Source organism: Amia ocellicauda, chromosome 11, assembly GCF_036373705.1.
Source record: "Amia ocellicauda isolate fAmiCal2 chromosome 11, fAmiCal2.hap1, whole genome shotgun sequence".
In the NCBI taxonomy this organism is placed as follows: Eukaryota; Metazoa; Chordata; class Actinopteri; order Amiiformes; family Amiidae; genus Amia; species Amia ocellicauda.
Genome location: NC_089860.1, coordinates 30,287,524 through 30,301,746, shown reverse-complemented (window position 1 = coordinate 30,301,746; position 14,223 = coordinate 30,287,524). Strand labels below are relative to the sequence as shown.

Sequence of the window (14,223 nt, the reverse complement as noted above, 5' to 3'; positions counted from 1 at the left end):
TCTCAGGTCAGCACACCTTGCGTCCGCAGCGCAGCCATGTTCCTGCAATTCCTCAGGTAGCGCGGCTGTTCAGGCGCACATTCCCATTCCCAGCAGGCCCGCCCCTGCGCAAACTTCGCCGGCGGAGTGCAGCAGCGACTTGCGACATCTGCTGCCTTCCCGAGAGTACTGTGAGCCGTGATCTCATTCATAGTATGACAGGCACTCCGTACTTTCGGATGACCAAGCATTTTCCGAAAACTACCTCAGAAAAAAAGAAAGAAGAAAAGAAAAGGGCAGCGTCCGGCGCAGTAACTAGGGCGCAGAGCTGCGGAAATCTGCGCTGCAACAACGCGACCTAAATCGAGTTCTCCTGCAGATGTTACCTTACAAAGCGAAACATGTGCGAAAATAGCAAGAGTGAATGTGCATTAGCGAATTGATATACTTTTATCTAGTTTAAGGGTGGTAATATCAGCTATAGGCCTAATTAAAATAGGACTGTATATGAAAATAAATCTCTATGCATGCTTTTTTTAATCTCACGCAGCTCATTGACCGCTGTACACCCATTTATACAAGATATTATCTAACATGAGCTGGCCGGATTATTGTTATGAATCACTTCTGCGTCAACAACAAATTAAATCGACTTGGCACCACTGCTCCTTTAATTGCTCTGTTACATGAGGACTATTCAATTATTCACTTTTGCTAAGGTTCAGTAGGTATTTTATGTTGATCGTAAATGTATCAGCATGATAACCTGCTGTGTTAAAAAACTGGAATTGTTTCTTCAAAGATATTAAGATGGCATGGCCTGTTTAGACAGCAGGATTACAATGAAGACAGTTGTACTTTGTGTGTTTGATGAAGTGATACGTTTATATAAATATTTGAAATGACATGTGATATTACAATATAGTATTTCAAATTGATCTTCCTCTCAGATTAAACACCGTTGAAAACCCGGAATGGAGTATAATACGGAATACAACAACCACTTAGATTGCACTAAAATGTATTTATGGGTGAAAAAGAAAAGGTTTAGTGCTAATCTACCATTAGTTAAGCCAAGGTTATTTTTAATTGTAATTGCATTGCACCACAAAAATGTAAACCAGCATCATCAAATCTTGGATTAAAGTACCGACACTGTTTGCACTTGCATATTGCTTATTTAAACGTGATAATAAATGTTAAAAATGCACCATAATGTTACATAAAAGAAATTACTTTAATGTAATACCTTACTTCTAATTAAAACAATATAATAACTGTTAATGGTGTTAAGGCAGATTCTGTATGGTTTACATTTTTTTTATTATTTCTGATAAAAATAACCGTTAACGTGACCTTGTACATGCTCATGAGAAAGATGTTGTCTTATAACACAAAACGTTATTTCTGATGTGAGTGTAGCTAAAATAACATTATTGCTGGCAGGTTTGTAGTCCTTATTAGACTCCAGTCCGTGTTTTCACTTTGCACGGTAGTCAAGGCGACCTGTGCAAATACAAGAACTCTGTGGCCAAGAAGTTCTGGGACAAGAGAAGGAAGACCGGTGAGAATCTGTTTCATCAAGAGAACTGTTACAATGTATACCCTCGATTAATTTGAGCTATTTAGTCTACATTATGTTTGTTAAGTTGTAGCTTTGACAATAACCTAGCAAAATAGTTTTTTTTTTTTTTTAAGATATTCCTCCTGTTATTGTGCTTTTTTGTGATTCTTATTGAATTCAATTAATGTGTACAGACAACTATCTAAGTAGGCTACCACTAAACCATTCAAAATGAAGATGTATTGTTTTCTGATACTGGACTCCAAATGTATTCATCCCCCAGTAAGACAAGACCTATGATTAAGAGTTTAGCAAGAGAATGCATTTCTACATTGCAAAACAATTAAAAAGTCAATGCAGATCACCACACAACATTGTGTGCATCAAAACCACATCTGCATGGTCAGCTTGACAGCTCATGCTGAATAATGCGTGTTGAGGGGCTCTAATCTGCTTCTTATGTTGTAAGCAGTTTTTGATGTTATATTAAACCATGCGAGCTACAAGAAATGTTGCTAGACTGTAGGTTATATTGAGTAAACTTGGAGAAAAGCCATTTGACTGGTTTGAGCTTTTTAGATGTATCTTGAGAAGCGCTCAATATTGTGTGTTAAAGAGAGCGCTTAAATCGAAACTTCCCATTTTCTGTTTCATTCCACTTTCACTCGCCTCATTTATGTTTAAAACAACTTTTTCAATTTGACTAATAGGATTTCTGATGGTTACTGTCTTTGTTTTCCCTACACTAAACCAGCACACATCCTACTAGCATTCATCTGCAACAAAAACAGTGATAGTCGCAAATTCTTTATTAAAAACTGATAATTACATATACATAACATTCAAAAACATTACCTGTGTAGATAAAGTAATGCTTCCCTACAAAGTATAATGCTTATACTCCACTCCATGTTTTGGACTGCACCACAACTGTAGTGACTAATCAATCAATCAATTTGGTATAGCGCTCTCTCTAAGGTTGAGAACTTCACAGATATATAACAATATACAAAATGTAAAATAATCCATTAGGTGAGAACAATGAGGAGAGAAAAAAAAAATCTGTCGGATGGCATACTGTTATAGGACAAATTAATCTCTGGGGGTCCAAGGTTAAGTTTAAGGCCTGAAACATCAGTAAGGAAAACGTCAGTAATACTTTATTCTGGTCAGGTGAAGGTCTAATAGTGTCTATGTTTAATTAAAATTCCTCTACACACTGACTGACTGACAAACACATAAATCACAGATCGGAGGTGTACTGATAACATAATGAGCAGTTATAGGTACTATATGGGCTATATGGTCGCATAAATGCACTTTGCTCCAGAAAGAAATGTATTTGGTCACATACAATGTTTTTTGTTACTGTACTATGACACTTACTGACTTGTATCACACTTTGCCTGTCTATTTCTTGTTGGCCTCGTATTTGCATATTAAAAGGTTTATGATATTAGTAAAAGGGTTTAATTTTTTTAAATATACATGGGTCCTCCAGTTTTCTCCCACATGTGAAAGACATGCTGCTTAGGTTGATTTACTACACTAAGTTTCCCTGTAACAATCGTGTGAACGCTGCCCTGCAAAGGACTGGCGTGCTGTGTCAGGTGCACCCTGCTTTGCGCCCTGTGTTCACCGCATTTATGTTCGACTCACAGCTACCTTTTACAGCATGAAGTGGTTATTGAAAGTGGCTGGGTTTTTCCACTCATTCTGTGCAAGTATGACATAAACATTTTCCCCTGTACAAAAAAAAATGCTGTCATGCACATCAGCATTAACATTAAGTAAAATGGAGGGTTTCCTTGAGCATTTTCTAGCCCTGTGTAGTTTAGGCTATATTATTAGATGAGCAGTAGTTTAGTCACACTATTATTTTTAAGTGTATAAAAAAGTTTAGATTGTGTGACACATTTAAAAAAAACCCAGAAAAAGCAAGAATCACTACCCACCAGTGTGGCTGGTGAGAATGTGAGATGTAATCTTTCCTATAATAATTTGAGAATTGCTTATTGATTAATATTATTTTTTGGGACAGATGCAATGGCAGCCGAAACACACCCTGCTGAGCCTTCCTTTCAATTCAGCAGCAACAGGATTCACAGCAACATATCAGGCAAACTGCACAGAGGTATCCAAAAGAGGATGTTAGACAAAATAAATTAGGCTGGTTATATTCTTGCATTTCATAATGAAACCCCACAGAACTGTTTCTGTTGTGTTTCAGCTTTCGGGTTTCGTTAAACCAAAAACAATGTCTCAATGTAAGAGATTATTTCTTTCTTCTAGGTCACAAAGTTATAAAGAACGTGTCCTCCATTCCCACCAAATACCAGACAGTGGTCATCTGCAACACAGAGAACAGAGGTTTCTCCTCACAAACCAAAAGGTTCCTTGCTGAAAACACTCAGGTGAATGAGATCAGGTTATCAGATAGTTATTACACTGCACAAAGGAGTCTATAATAAGCAGGCAAGAGAAGAAAGCAAAAATGGCACTTTGGCCTGTTGAGTTGATTAACTATCTTTCCTGATTAGGGCATAGTTGGACACTTAAAACCCTGTATTCTATCACTGTACATGTTTTATAAGCAATGTGAATAGCTGTCTTAGCTGTTGCCTTTACCCATGGCAACTTAGTTTTCATGAGAAACATTTTAATTGTAATGTACTTAAATTGTTGTTAGAGCATTGGTGCATTAGCAAATTGGCTTCCTATAAAATACTAGAATAGTCAGTTAGTTGTGTGATCGTCTACAGCACGCCCTGCATGATGTTAAAGGCCAGGCTACTTTAGATGAATGTGTTTGTGGGCTTGGTGTTTGGTCAAACTTTTATTATGTCTATGTAAAAACTACTCATTAAAAACTTAAGTTAATATGCGTATAATGCATGCTATGGATATTGTCTTCAGATTTCTTGTAATGTTTCAGAATGAAAATCCAGGTCCAGGCTCTTACATCACACACTGGCCTGCTGAGACCTGCAGCTCCTCCTTCTCAAAGAAAGGGACTGGAGGTTTGGCATCCAAAGTTGGTCCATTTTTATTGTTTTTTCCATTACTCCATAGCATAGATATGTGCAGACCAAGCTAATGCAACATAAGATGTAACATCATTCTGAATCCAGACTTAGGACTGTAATGTGGTTTAGGTCAAATTATTGTTTACTGTCAACTTGTATTGCTATTTAAGGTAAAGGCATGTTTGTAAGAATAATGGAGGTGTGTTTCTTAGAATGCTGGAGGTGTGTTTTGGACCTCCCATGGTTTCTGACTCAGCATTTTCACAGCAAAAAGAGGGCAGTTCTATGGTGGCCTTGAAGTGAAACAAAAATTTAAAAACATGAAAAATATTTTTCATGTCTTGTAAATGTTTTTCATGTTCTTTTTTTTGTTTTGTTGGAACTTAAGGGCCACCTCACATTTCTGATTAACGCAGGACAGATACTTGGCATACATTTCCACTGAGAGATAATTCACTGGAGGAATATATGACTACACAATGCATCAACGTGTGATCAATTCTAAAAGTGTCTTGGCTGGATTATATATTTTTTATATAGATTTTGTGTATTCAAAAGCTGTTGCAATATAAAACATATATCATATATTTATACGGGTGCAGGTTTAACATACACAATCATGGCTGTACAGTCAACAATTAAACCGCACTATGGGACAATTGTCTGCTTCCTTCCCCTCAGACGGCCAGAATGCCCAGGAATGCTGTTCGGATCATTCCCGCTCCGAATGCCTACACGGTGCCAACTGCAATGCTGTCCAGAAAGAACTTCAGTCTGGGGAATTCCAGCATGTTTCAGCAGCCGATTGCTGTTAAGGTGGAAGATGTGAAGAAAGCCACACCAGCCCCCAACCACTACAATGCAAGTTACCTGTGCAGTGAAGCTCCTATCATAACCACACACACATCACAGCACGGGGCTCCAACCCCAGTCCTGGAGAGGAGCCCCCATCTAGCTGGTATATAGGTCACCCTTACTTTAACTTATCAAATGTAAAGCGCTCTTTGGCTGAGTGCGCTGTACTACATAAAGATCGATTGAATATGGGTTCCCAGTTTGCGAAACTGGAGATCTAGGGTACCTTCAAAACTAACTGGATTTGAGATTTCCAGGACCAAGACAACTGCTTTAAACTGTCTGTTGATATTTAGAAAGTGTGCAGGTTTATTTTATACTCAACATATCATGGTGTATTTCTGAGCTTTGGGTGTGAGTGTGGAAAATCTGCATTTGCATACGTTTGCAACTAGAATCTTCCTTCAGTGTTTGTGCCTTATTTGGTCTTGTCATCCAAGTTTCTGCATTGTATGTGTAATTGTAAGGAAACGTGTCTTTGTTATTGATTTAGTTGTCATTCTTGGAATACCTTGATCATTTCTCTGCCTGTGTCTGTATTGAATGGCCATGCTTAGTTTCTGGAATTTCAGTATGGTTTTAATTGTGTGTTGTAGGTGTCTTTCAGTGGGATTGAGAAGAACAGCACTGTCCCTGCTAAGTCAGTCTTCTTATCAAAAACCAGAAGAGAGTTTGCCCCTCAAGGAAACCTAAAAATGCCTTCTCCATGTAAGATTGGTTCTGCCTTTTCTGCTTCAGTTTTTCTTTTAAATGACAGTGCTGAGTATATAAAATAACTTTTACTGTGAGTCTCTGTGTAATAAGGTAAATCCTGGCAAAGATTCAGTGCCTCCTAATATATATAGCACCCCCCGTAGATCAGGGTGACTTGAATGGTGAATTATTATTATTCACCTGCAGTCTGTCAAGTACATTCAGGAACGCTGGAAGAAAATGTCATCTTTTCATGCTGGCTGGCTGGATCTTCATTTCAGGCCATTACCAAGTGAATGACGCCCTCACAAAGGAAGCACCAAAGGTTCCAGTCTCTTGTTTCAAGTCCAACTCTGAGCGGATCCAGTTGACTGTACCAGCCTTGGGTCCTGGCCCTGGAGCCTACAGTCCCTATGAGGCACCCGAACCCGTGAAGAGGACAACCTTTCCGTGAGAGTCATTTCCCAGTCTTTTGCTCTTCCCTTCCTGTTGCACTGCACATGTGCAGAAGCATTCTCAGGGTTTGTGGGTGTGGGGCCCATTTTTCCAAATCCTGCCCAGCACATTTTTCCTTGATGTTCCCAAATTTCCCAACAGTTTTTTCTTATGTTTAATTGTTTATCGGCTCAGTTAAAATAACTATCTGTGCATATTTGCAGGAAGATAAACAGCTGATATAATACAGCCACTGATAATGTATACATCAGACATCATATTTCACTGGGGCTTTATTATTATTATGAGCTACACAAGTGTTTGACAACAGGTGCAGTTTGAGCATTTAACCACTAGGTCTTGCTTAGATTTGCCACTGTAGATAAGCTGCATGCCTAGATCATTTTTAAACTCACCCACAATGCCTACTTGCTATTATTTGAGATTTCAACCCCTACATTTCCATCTTCTTTTATTTTTCACACAGGAAGAGGCATTATTTGTGTATATCCGCACCTCCAATACCAGTCCCCAAGACCCCCCCTCTCCCTGGGCCGGGCCAGTATGACATTGTTAACTATGAAGGACCGGCCAGACACTACATGTCAAGTGCGGTATTCTTGTCCAACACAAGCCGGTGGACTGGAGGCACACATGAAAAGGATCTGCCTGGACCAGGTACAACATTCTGACTGCCCTGAGCAGTATCTGAAAGTATATATACTATTTAAAATCCAAGCGAAAGAGTGAAATATGTCCTGTGACATTATTCTGCAGCCCCCGGTCCTGGAGAGTCACGGCCCTGCAGGTTTTAGGTTGAGATGCAAGACCTATAGAAAACACATTAACGAGTAATAGTTACAATCATAATTGGTCACATTGAGCACTTCAGAGCTGGGCTAGAACAAGGGTCAAAATGTCATGCTAATCCTCAGTAAGCAGGCAGGTCTTTGTCCCGCAGCCTGATAGGTTCTGTTCTGGCCGACGCAAACGGGCAGGGATTGAATTACTATTAAAAGGCAATTTGTGAATCCTAAAAATAAAGGGGAGAGATATTGATGAAGTGAAACCACATTAGATAGGTTTCTTTGTGTATATGAACCTGATCAGCATGCTTTCCAAACCTGTGGTTTTTTTTTAGGTTTCTATCAGCCAGAGAAGCCATTGAAACAATCCTTCCTGTACAATTTCTCTAATAAATGGATTCCTGCATGAGGCAAACCCAGTGGCTTGGAAATGAAGAGTTGTTTATTTTTGAGGAGGCAGAGACACAACACAGCTTTACAGATCCCGTCATGCTTTTGTACATAGATGGAGAAATATAGATCCTTTGTAGGAAGAACTACAGGTTATTTTTTAGTTTAAGGGTTTACTGCTAACTTGTACTGTGTTAATCCAATAAACAATCTTGTCTGTTAATGGTGCAATTACACTGTTTTCCTTATGAATGGATGATTCTCACAGTAGCAGCTGAGTAATGAGTCAAATATCACCATTATATATGGGATTAATGTTATTCTGATACAACCAAGAAAGGCTTTTGATTGCTATTAGCAGGTGGGTCAAAGATTTGATTTAATCCGGCCACATGTCTCAATGCAATTGGAAATATCAATTAGCTCAGAAAAAAGACCCGCAAATGACAGATGTCAAAATGCAGCATTTCTTGAAGTGGCTTATATATAAGAACATAAGAAAGTTTACAATCAAGAGGAGCCCATTCGACCCATCGTACTCGTTTGGTGTCCATTAATAACTAAGTGATCCAAGGATCCTATCCAGTCTATTTTTAAGTGTTCCCAAATTTTCAGCTTCAACCACATCCCTGGGGAGTTTGTTCCAGATTGTGACGACTCTCTGTGTGAAGAAGCGTCTCCTGTTTTGAAGTCCTCCTAAATGCCTTGAATAGCTAAGAGCAATGACTTACTTTGTTTTGGTATGTATGTATGTATTTATGGATAAATGTATTCTGTGTTCAACAAATCTAGGTTAGTAAGGTCCTTGCATATATAATGTCAGTGTTACCTGAACTGTTAAAATCTGCCTGCGGATAGATTCCAGTCCTGTCTTTTGATTGGTCACTCGGTACCAACAAATACAATTACATTTTGTTTTTTTCAGTCGCTACAATCAAGTTTATGAAACCATTGGCACAATTTTCAAAACTCTAAACACAAGAACCAAGAGCACTAACTCTAATGGCAGAAGCCTATTAAACATGCAAAATCTTAAATTTTTCATTCTGTTTAATTAATCAATTTTGCACACAGATTTACGCACGTCTTTTGAAATTTGTTAGAAGCAGATACTACATTAGCAACATTTCCTAGAAGTTAAGAGGAACCATGAAGAGCTTTGTCAGTGTTTTCCAGTGTTTGTTTCCTCTCACTGGGGGCATGTTAAACAAAATAATAAAATTACCTAGTTTAGGTAATTAAATTAAAGAATTAATTGACGCAGAATCCTTATTGGACATTTAGGTTTGATTTTGGCATATTGCCCTTCTTCCTGTTTGATTGCAGTAGTTTTTCTGTTCTGAATATAAATGGTTAACTGGAGGTTTGTTTCAGAGAGAGAGAGAGAGAGAGAGAGAAGCATACATATGTATGCAATGCCCTGAAAACTGGCAACTCTGTGTAGTAAAAAATAAAAAACATATTCTAATGGTTAAAGAATGTAAGCAGACCTCTGAGGAATCAGGGACTACAAGCGACATTGCAGTTATTGCAGTCTGTTTTCAAGCCTGTTTTTAATAAAACTTGGTTTTGTGCATTTCATGCATTCAGCCCAAAAAGTTTAATAACAAAGGCGTGCCAAAAACAGAACAGAGAGAGGGAAGGGATATCTCATCTTGCTGCATCACAGATTGTTTGTTGAAAGGGACTGAGCTTTTTAAACAGCTGCAGAATGCTTATTTCAACGTAAAATCTGTTTTAATCGCTTATTTGTTCTACGGAGCCAGGGTTCATTTTCATTGTGAATGACAATTTAACAAATATCGTGGAGTGTGGAACTGATTGGATTTTATAGGGACATCTCTCCCTCTCTTCTGTTTTCCCCGAGATACATATCTAAGTGTATCTGGAATAACGTAGAAAAAATAATCAGTTTAAATTAATGGAAGTTAAAATAGAGTAAACATATTGGCTGAGAATCTCATCACTCAAGCACTCATGTAAGTAAAACTCATGCTATTATACTATACTATACTATATACAGATTAATCTGTGTATAAATCGCAACCAGTATATAAAATCCAGAATTATTTACTGAATATTTTAGTTCACACCCAGAATACACTACAAGTGTGTGGGAAAACTATGATTTTAAATTAATAGGTATTGAATTTGAGGAAACAACAAATAAAAGGAGATGCTTTCGATTTCTGAAAATAATTTTGGAGAGTTAACCCAGCAATGGACCCTGAGAGAAAAGGTTGAGCAATAAGAGTGGGAAACAAAGTGCATTGTAAGTTGCCCTGGCTAAGGGCGTCTGCCAAGAAATAATAATAATAATAATAATAATAACGATAGTTAAGTGGGATGGAAAAGGCAAATTAAAGCATAAAGAAAAAACAAAACCTATATTAACTAGGCACAACCCAGTACAAATATTTAATTATGCATGAAGTTAGCTTGGTTGTATTTTGGATTTAACAAATATGATGAGAGAAACTGCAAAAAAACATTTCCCGCCCCCACACTTTTTCATCACTGTAATTTCTGTATGTACACAGTATATTATATCTGATCACTTTCAAGTAACCAGACTTGCCACACGTTAATTTCAAGTGCTTTTCAAACTCTGTGCACTTAGAACAACACAAAACTCAGGAAGCAAATATTCTACCTGCACCATTAGAACAGCAAATGAATGCTTTTTTCCCTCCCTGTCCGTCAAACTAATATTTGTTCATGTAATGCTGCTGCATACTACTCAACAGGTTCTTGTCCCACATAGTCAGTGTACTGTACAAAAGGGACCAACAAGATTCTCAATTATCATTTATTTCAATCTACAAATTGATTTAGACAGTGTGGCATATCGCCCTTTTGTGTGTTTGTTTGCAGTGGTTTCCTGAGTGTGCCGGAAACACAAGAGTACAGGGAAAAAAGAGAGAGAAGTCTCATCTTGGTGCATGTCAAATTCTCTTGTAAAAAGCGGCTGAACATCAGGGAGCTGATTTGATCAAATCCACCATCATTGCTTCCTTGTTTTTTGGAGGACTGGTTAATTTTTATACTGAATGAAAATATAACTAGCAGCAGTACTCCTGGAATTACAGATGGGATCTGGATTCAAGTGCAGATACAGGAACCTGGTGGAGAGATTGACGTATTGAGTGGATAATGACAATGTAAGCATTCTTAAACAAATGTGTACAAAGAACATCCTTACTTAATCCTCTATATTATGTGGCATTTGAATGTTAAAGTTAATGTAGCTGTTGCACCCTTCTTTAAAAAAGCAGACGAAGTACAGAGAATAATATATTTAACATGCCCAGCCTGGAAGGCCCCGACATGGAAGCCCCCCAACCTCAGTGGAGTCTCCCTGAACAAAATGTAACAGCATTTATAGAAAGCATGACATGTAGTGCTGTGGGCAGGGTCCAGTTACATGCTCCCAAGAAGTGTTGCCTTGGGGTCAGGTCTCTGGTCTTTGGGTTCCTGTGTCATTGAAACAGATTTATCCTGCTTTGTGAAACGTCCGGCCTTAAGTGGGAAAACAGAAAACCCACAGGCACTGAGAGGCCAGCCTCTGAGAAACAGCCTGGTTAGCAAAATAACAGTTTGCTTGTTATCATGTCAATATTACTTTTAATGTTTAATTAAAATATAGATAATTATACTGGATTCTTCAGTAGCTGTTTCTATAATATATTTAAAAATCACATTAATTAACTACCTGCCCAGGAAAGAAAGTCTCATTGTTAAATGTACTACTCTGCAGGACTTGAAGACGCTGGAAGAACTCCCAAGTGGACGTGGTCAATCAGAAAACACTGCACTGTGTTAACCGGTCACTTCTCCAGCACAACATAGAACTGTACTTACAGTACAGATCCAGGTATGGGATATATCAACGTAAAACACCCAATTGCAAATGTTGCTAGTATATGAGGGATGGCTTTCAAACATTTAAAGGGAAATCTAGTGATACAGTTCATGAAATCACAAGTGTTTTTACTTGTAAAACATCTCGTCATCTGTGTTATACAATGCAAAAGATGCCACAAGCACTATGTTGGGAGGACTATCAACACCCTGCACTCAAGATTCAGAAATCACAAAAGTGAGATACTGAATAAACATAATTGACCAGTTGCAGAACATTTCAACAGTGAAGACCACTCTGTGAATGACCTGTCGATTTTTCCTATTGAGCAAGTTACTGACCAGAAAATGCTGACTGTCAGAGAGTCTCACTGGATACAAGAACTGAATCTGTCTAGAGGTCAATTCTACAATATATCCATGTGTAACAGATGAGAGAACACAGTCTAGTTTGTATTTGCAAGTTTGATTTTGTGCTATGGTTAATATGCGAGCTTTACTCAGAGCAATACAGGTCATCTGATCACATTTCTCTTTCAGATAACATGCTTTGCATTACATATTTTTAACATGACCATTATTTTACTATAGTTAAAAAAATAAGTGTAATTATTCACAATCTGAAATCTGAAAATCGCAAATGTTGGATAATTGCCCAAACCTTTTTAACTATTGCATAATAAGCATATTGGTTTCTTTCTGAGGGAAACCAACGTAAGTCAAGCTGCTGCATTAAAAAAAACTGGTTATATATATATATATATATATATATATATATATATATATATATACACACAATAATGACAAATCATCTTAAGTGTTTGTGGCATTTGTTGTACACTTCCGGTTCTCAAGTGTTAACAGTTAAATCAATGCATGTGTAACTTCAGATAATTGATTAAATAAATTATCCAAATTGCAAAATGTGCTTAAACCACAATAAACTTTCATATTCAGCAAAAAACTGTCAGATTGTATTCCTTATGCGCAGTTTCTCATCTGACAGTTTATTTTATTAAATGAATGCATTTATTTTTATTAACTATTGTATTAACTGATAAATGAACAGCAAGAAGCCTGGTATTCTCGGACAAGTATGGTGATTCTAGTTTGATGTTGTTTTTAAACCACTGTCCAAAATTGAGTGCAATGTTTACTTCCTTTTGTGTGGTTTAAGCACGTTTGTCAATGTGGATAGTTTATGGATTAAATTATCTAATGTCGGCTTAATGAGAAACCTTAAAAAAAAGTGGACAAGAAATGCCACAAACACAGATGAAGGTGTAAGGTTAAAAACTGTTGTAACATTAACAAAAAGGCGGCATTCCTACAAAATGTCTTCAAGGTTTGTCAAGAGGCGAGATCACACCCAGCGTTTCAGTACTAGCAATGTATTTAATTGATTACGCCGTTTTTATGTTACAAACATAAAATCAATTAGGCCCACATAAAATAATGAAATAAGGGGAACAGTCTTTATACGAGTCAAAAGTGTTCCCTTTGCATGCAGCCACAGTTCTACTCCCGATCAGTCCACAGCAAGTTCACATGATTCAAAAGAAGTGTCCTTCCACTTCGCACTGGTTCAAAGTTCTCTAACCAAAAGAAAAATCAGACCAATATCTAAAATTCGCCACTAAAATCCAATGCAAATAAATCAAAGTTAAAAAAAAGTAAAATTAAAATCGGTTATGGTCAATTAAAAAGAGCAGGCTAAAACTAGAGGATAGAGCTCAATTTAAAGTCAGTTGTGATCCAAATAGCAGGGCAGAGCTCAGTTTAAAAGGGCATTCAATTCAATGTTCACTCAGGGCCGAATAATATACTCTTGTATTAATACCCCACTGTGCACATTGTTAAATTTGCATCAAAATATTAGCCCAAATGACCTAATTGTTGGTTGTTTTGCCAACCGGGATCATTCATATACATTCAACCATATTGGAGTCGGCTTATGATTAGTGGATGAAATGCTCTCCAGTCCTGCAATACGTCACTGTCAATCATGATTAGAACTCATTCCGTTTAAGGTCCTCCTCGTAGCCAGATTAACTCGATTGGTGTCCAAAGGAAATGATTAGTGCAAAACTCAAACAATCAATCAGTTAGAAATGCTATTATTATTATTACTATTATTATTATTATTATTATTATTATTATTATTATTATTAATAATATTAATAATATTTTTATAATACTGTGTTAACCATACAAAACACTGAGACATACAAACAATAACGCAAGTAAATAATAAACTATATTTGGTCACCTTTTGACACTTTGCACGTGTTGGTTATAGATTCTGATCAAACCTTTTATTAAGAACATTTAAAAGATACATACAGAATGTTTTCATAGATGTTTTTAATTATAGTCTTCACATTTTAATTACAATTATCTAAACTAATTTGATGATGATAATATTATTATTATTATTATTATTATTATTATTAATACATTATTTATTTCCCCCTTTCGTTAAAGGAAGAAGAAATAATCCTAAAAAAGGAAAAAAAATAAGAGAGAAGAACATCCATATTTTTCTCCTGAATCAGAACAAATTATCAGCATCTGTAAGTTTGATAATACATAGACAATGTAATTGTGTTTATAT

At 37.0% G+C, this 14,223-nt stretch overlaps 1 protein-coding gene across 1 annotated transcript; it reads left to right on the top strand.

Annotated features, from left to right (window-relative positions):
* Positions 1-144: 144 nt before the first annotated feature.
* stpg1 (sperm-tail PG-rich repeat containing 1) lies at positions 145-7,971 on the top strand. The gene is made up of 9 exons (XM_066717387.1): positions 145-1,543; positions 3,585-3,677; positions 3,836-3,957; positions 4,479-4,577; positions 5,251-5,430; positions 6,021-6,132; positions 6,399-6,567; positions 7,040-7,230; positions 7,694-7,971. Exons 2-9 carry the CDS (start codon positions 3,590-3,592, stop codon positions 7,765-7,767), a joined length of 1,035 nt encoding a protein of 344 aa, XP_066573484.1. The 5' UTR covers positions 145-1,543; positions 3,585-3,589; the 3' UTR covers positions 7,768-7,971.
* Positions 7,972-14,223: the final 6,252 nt, after the last annotated feature.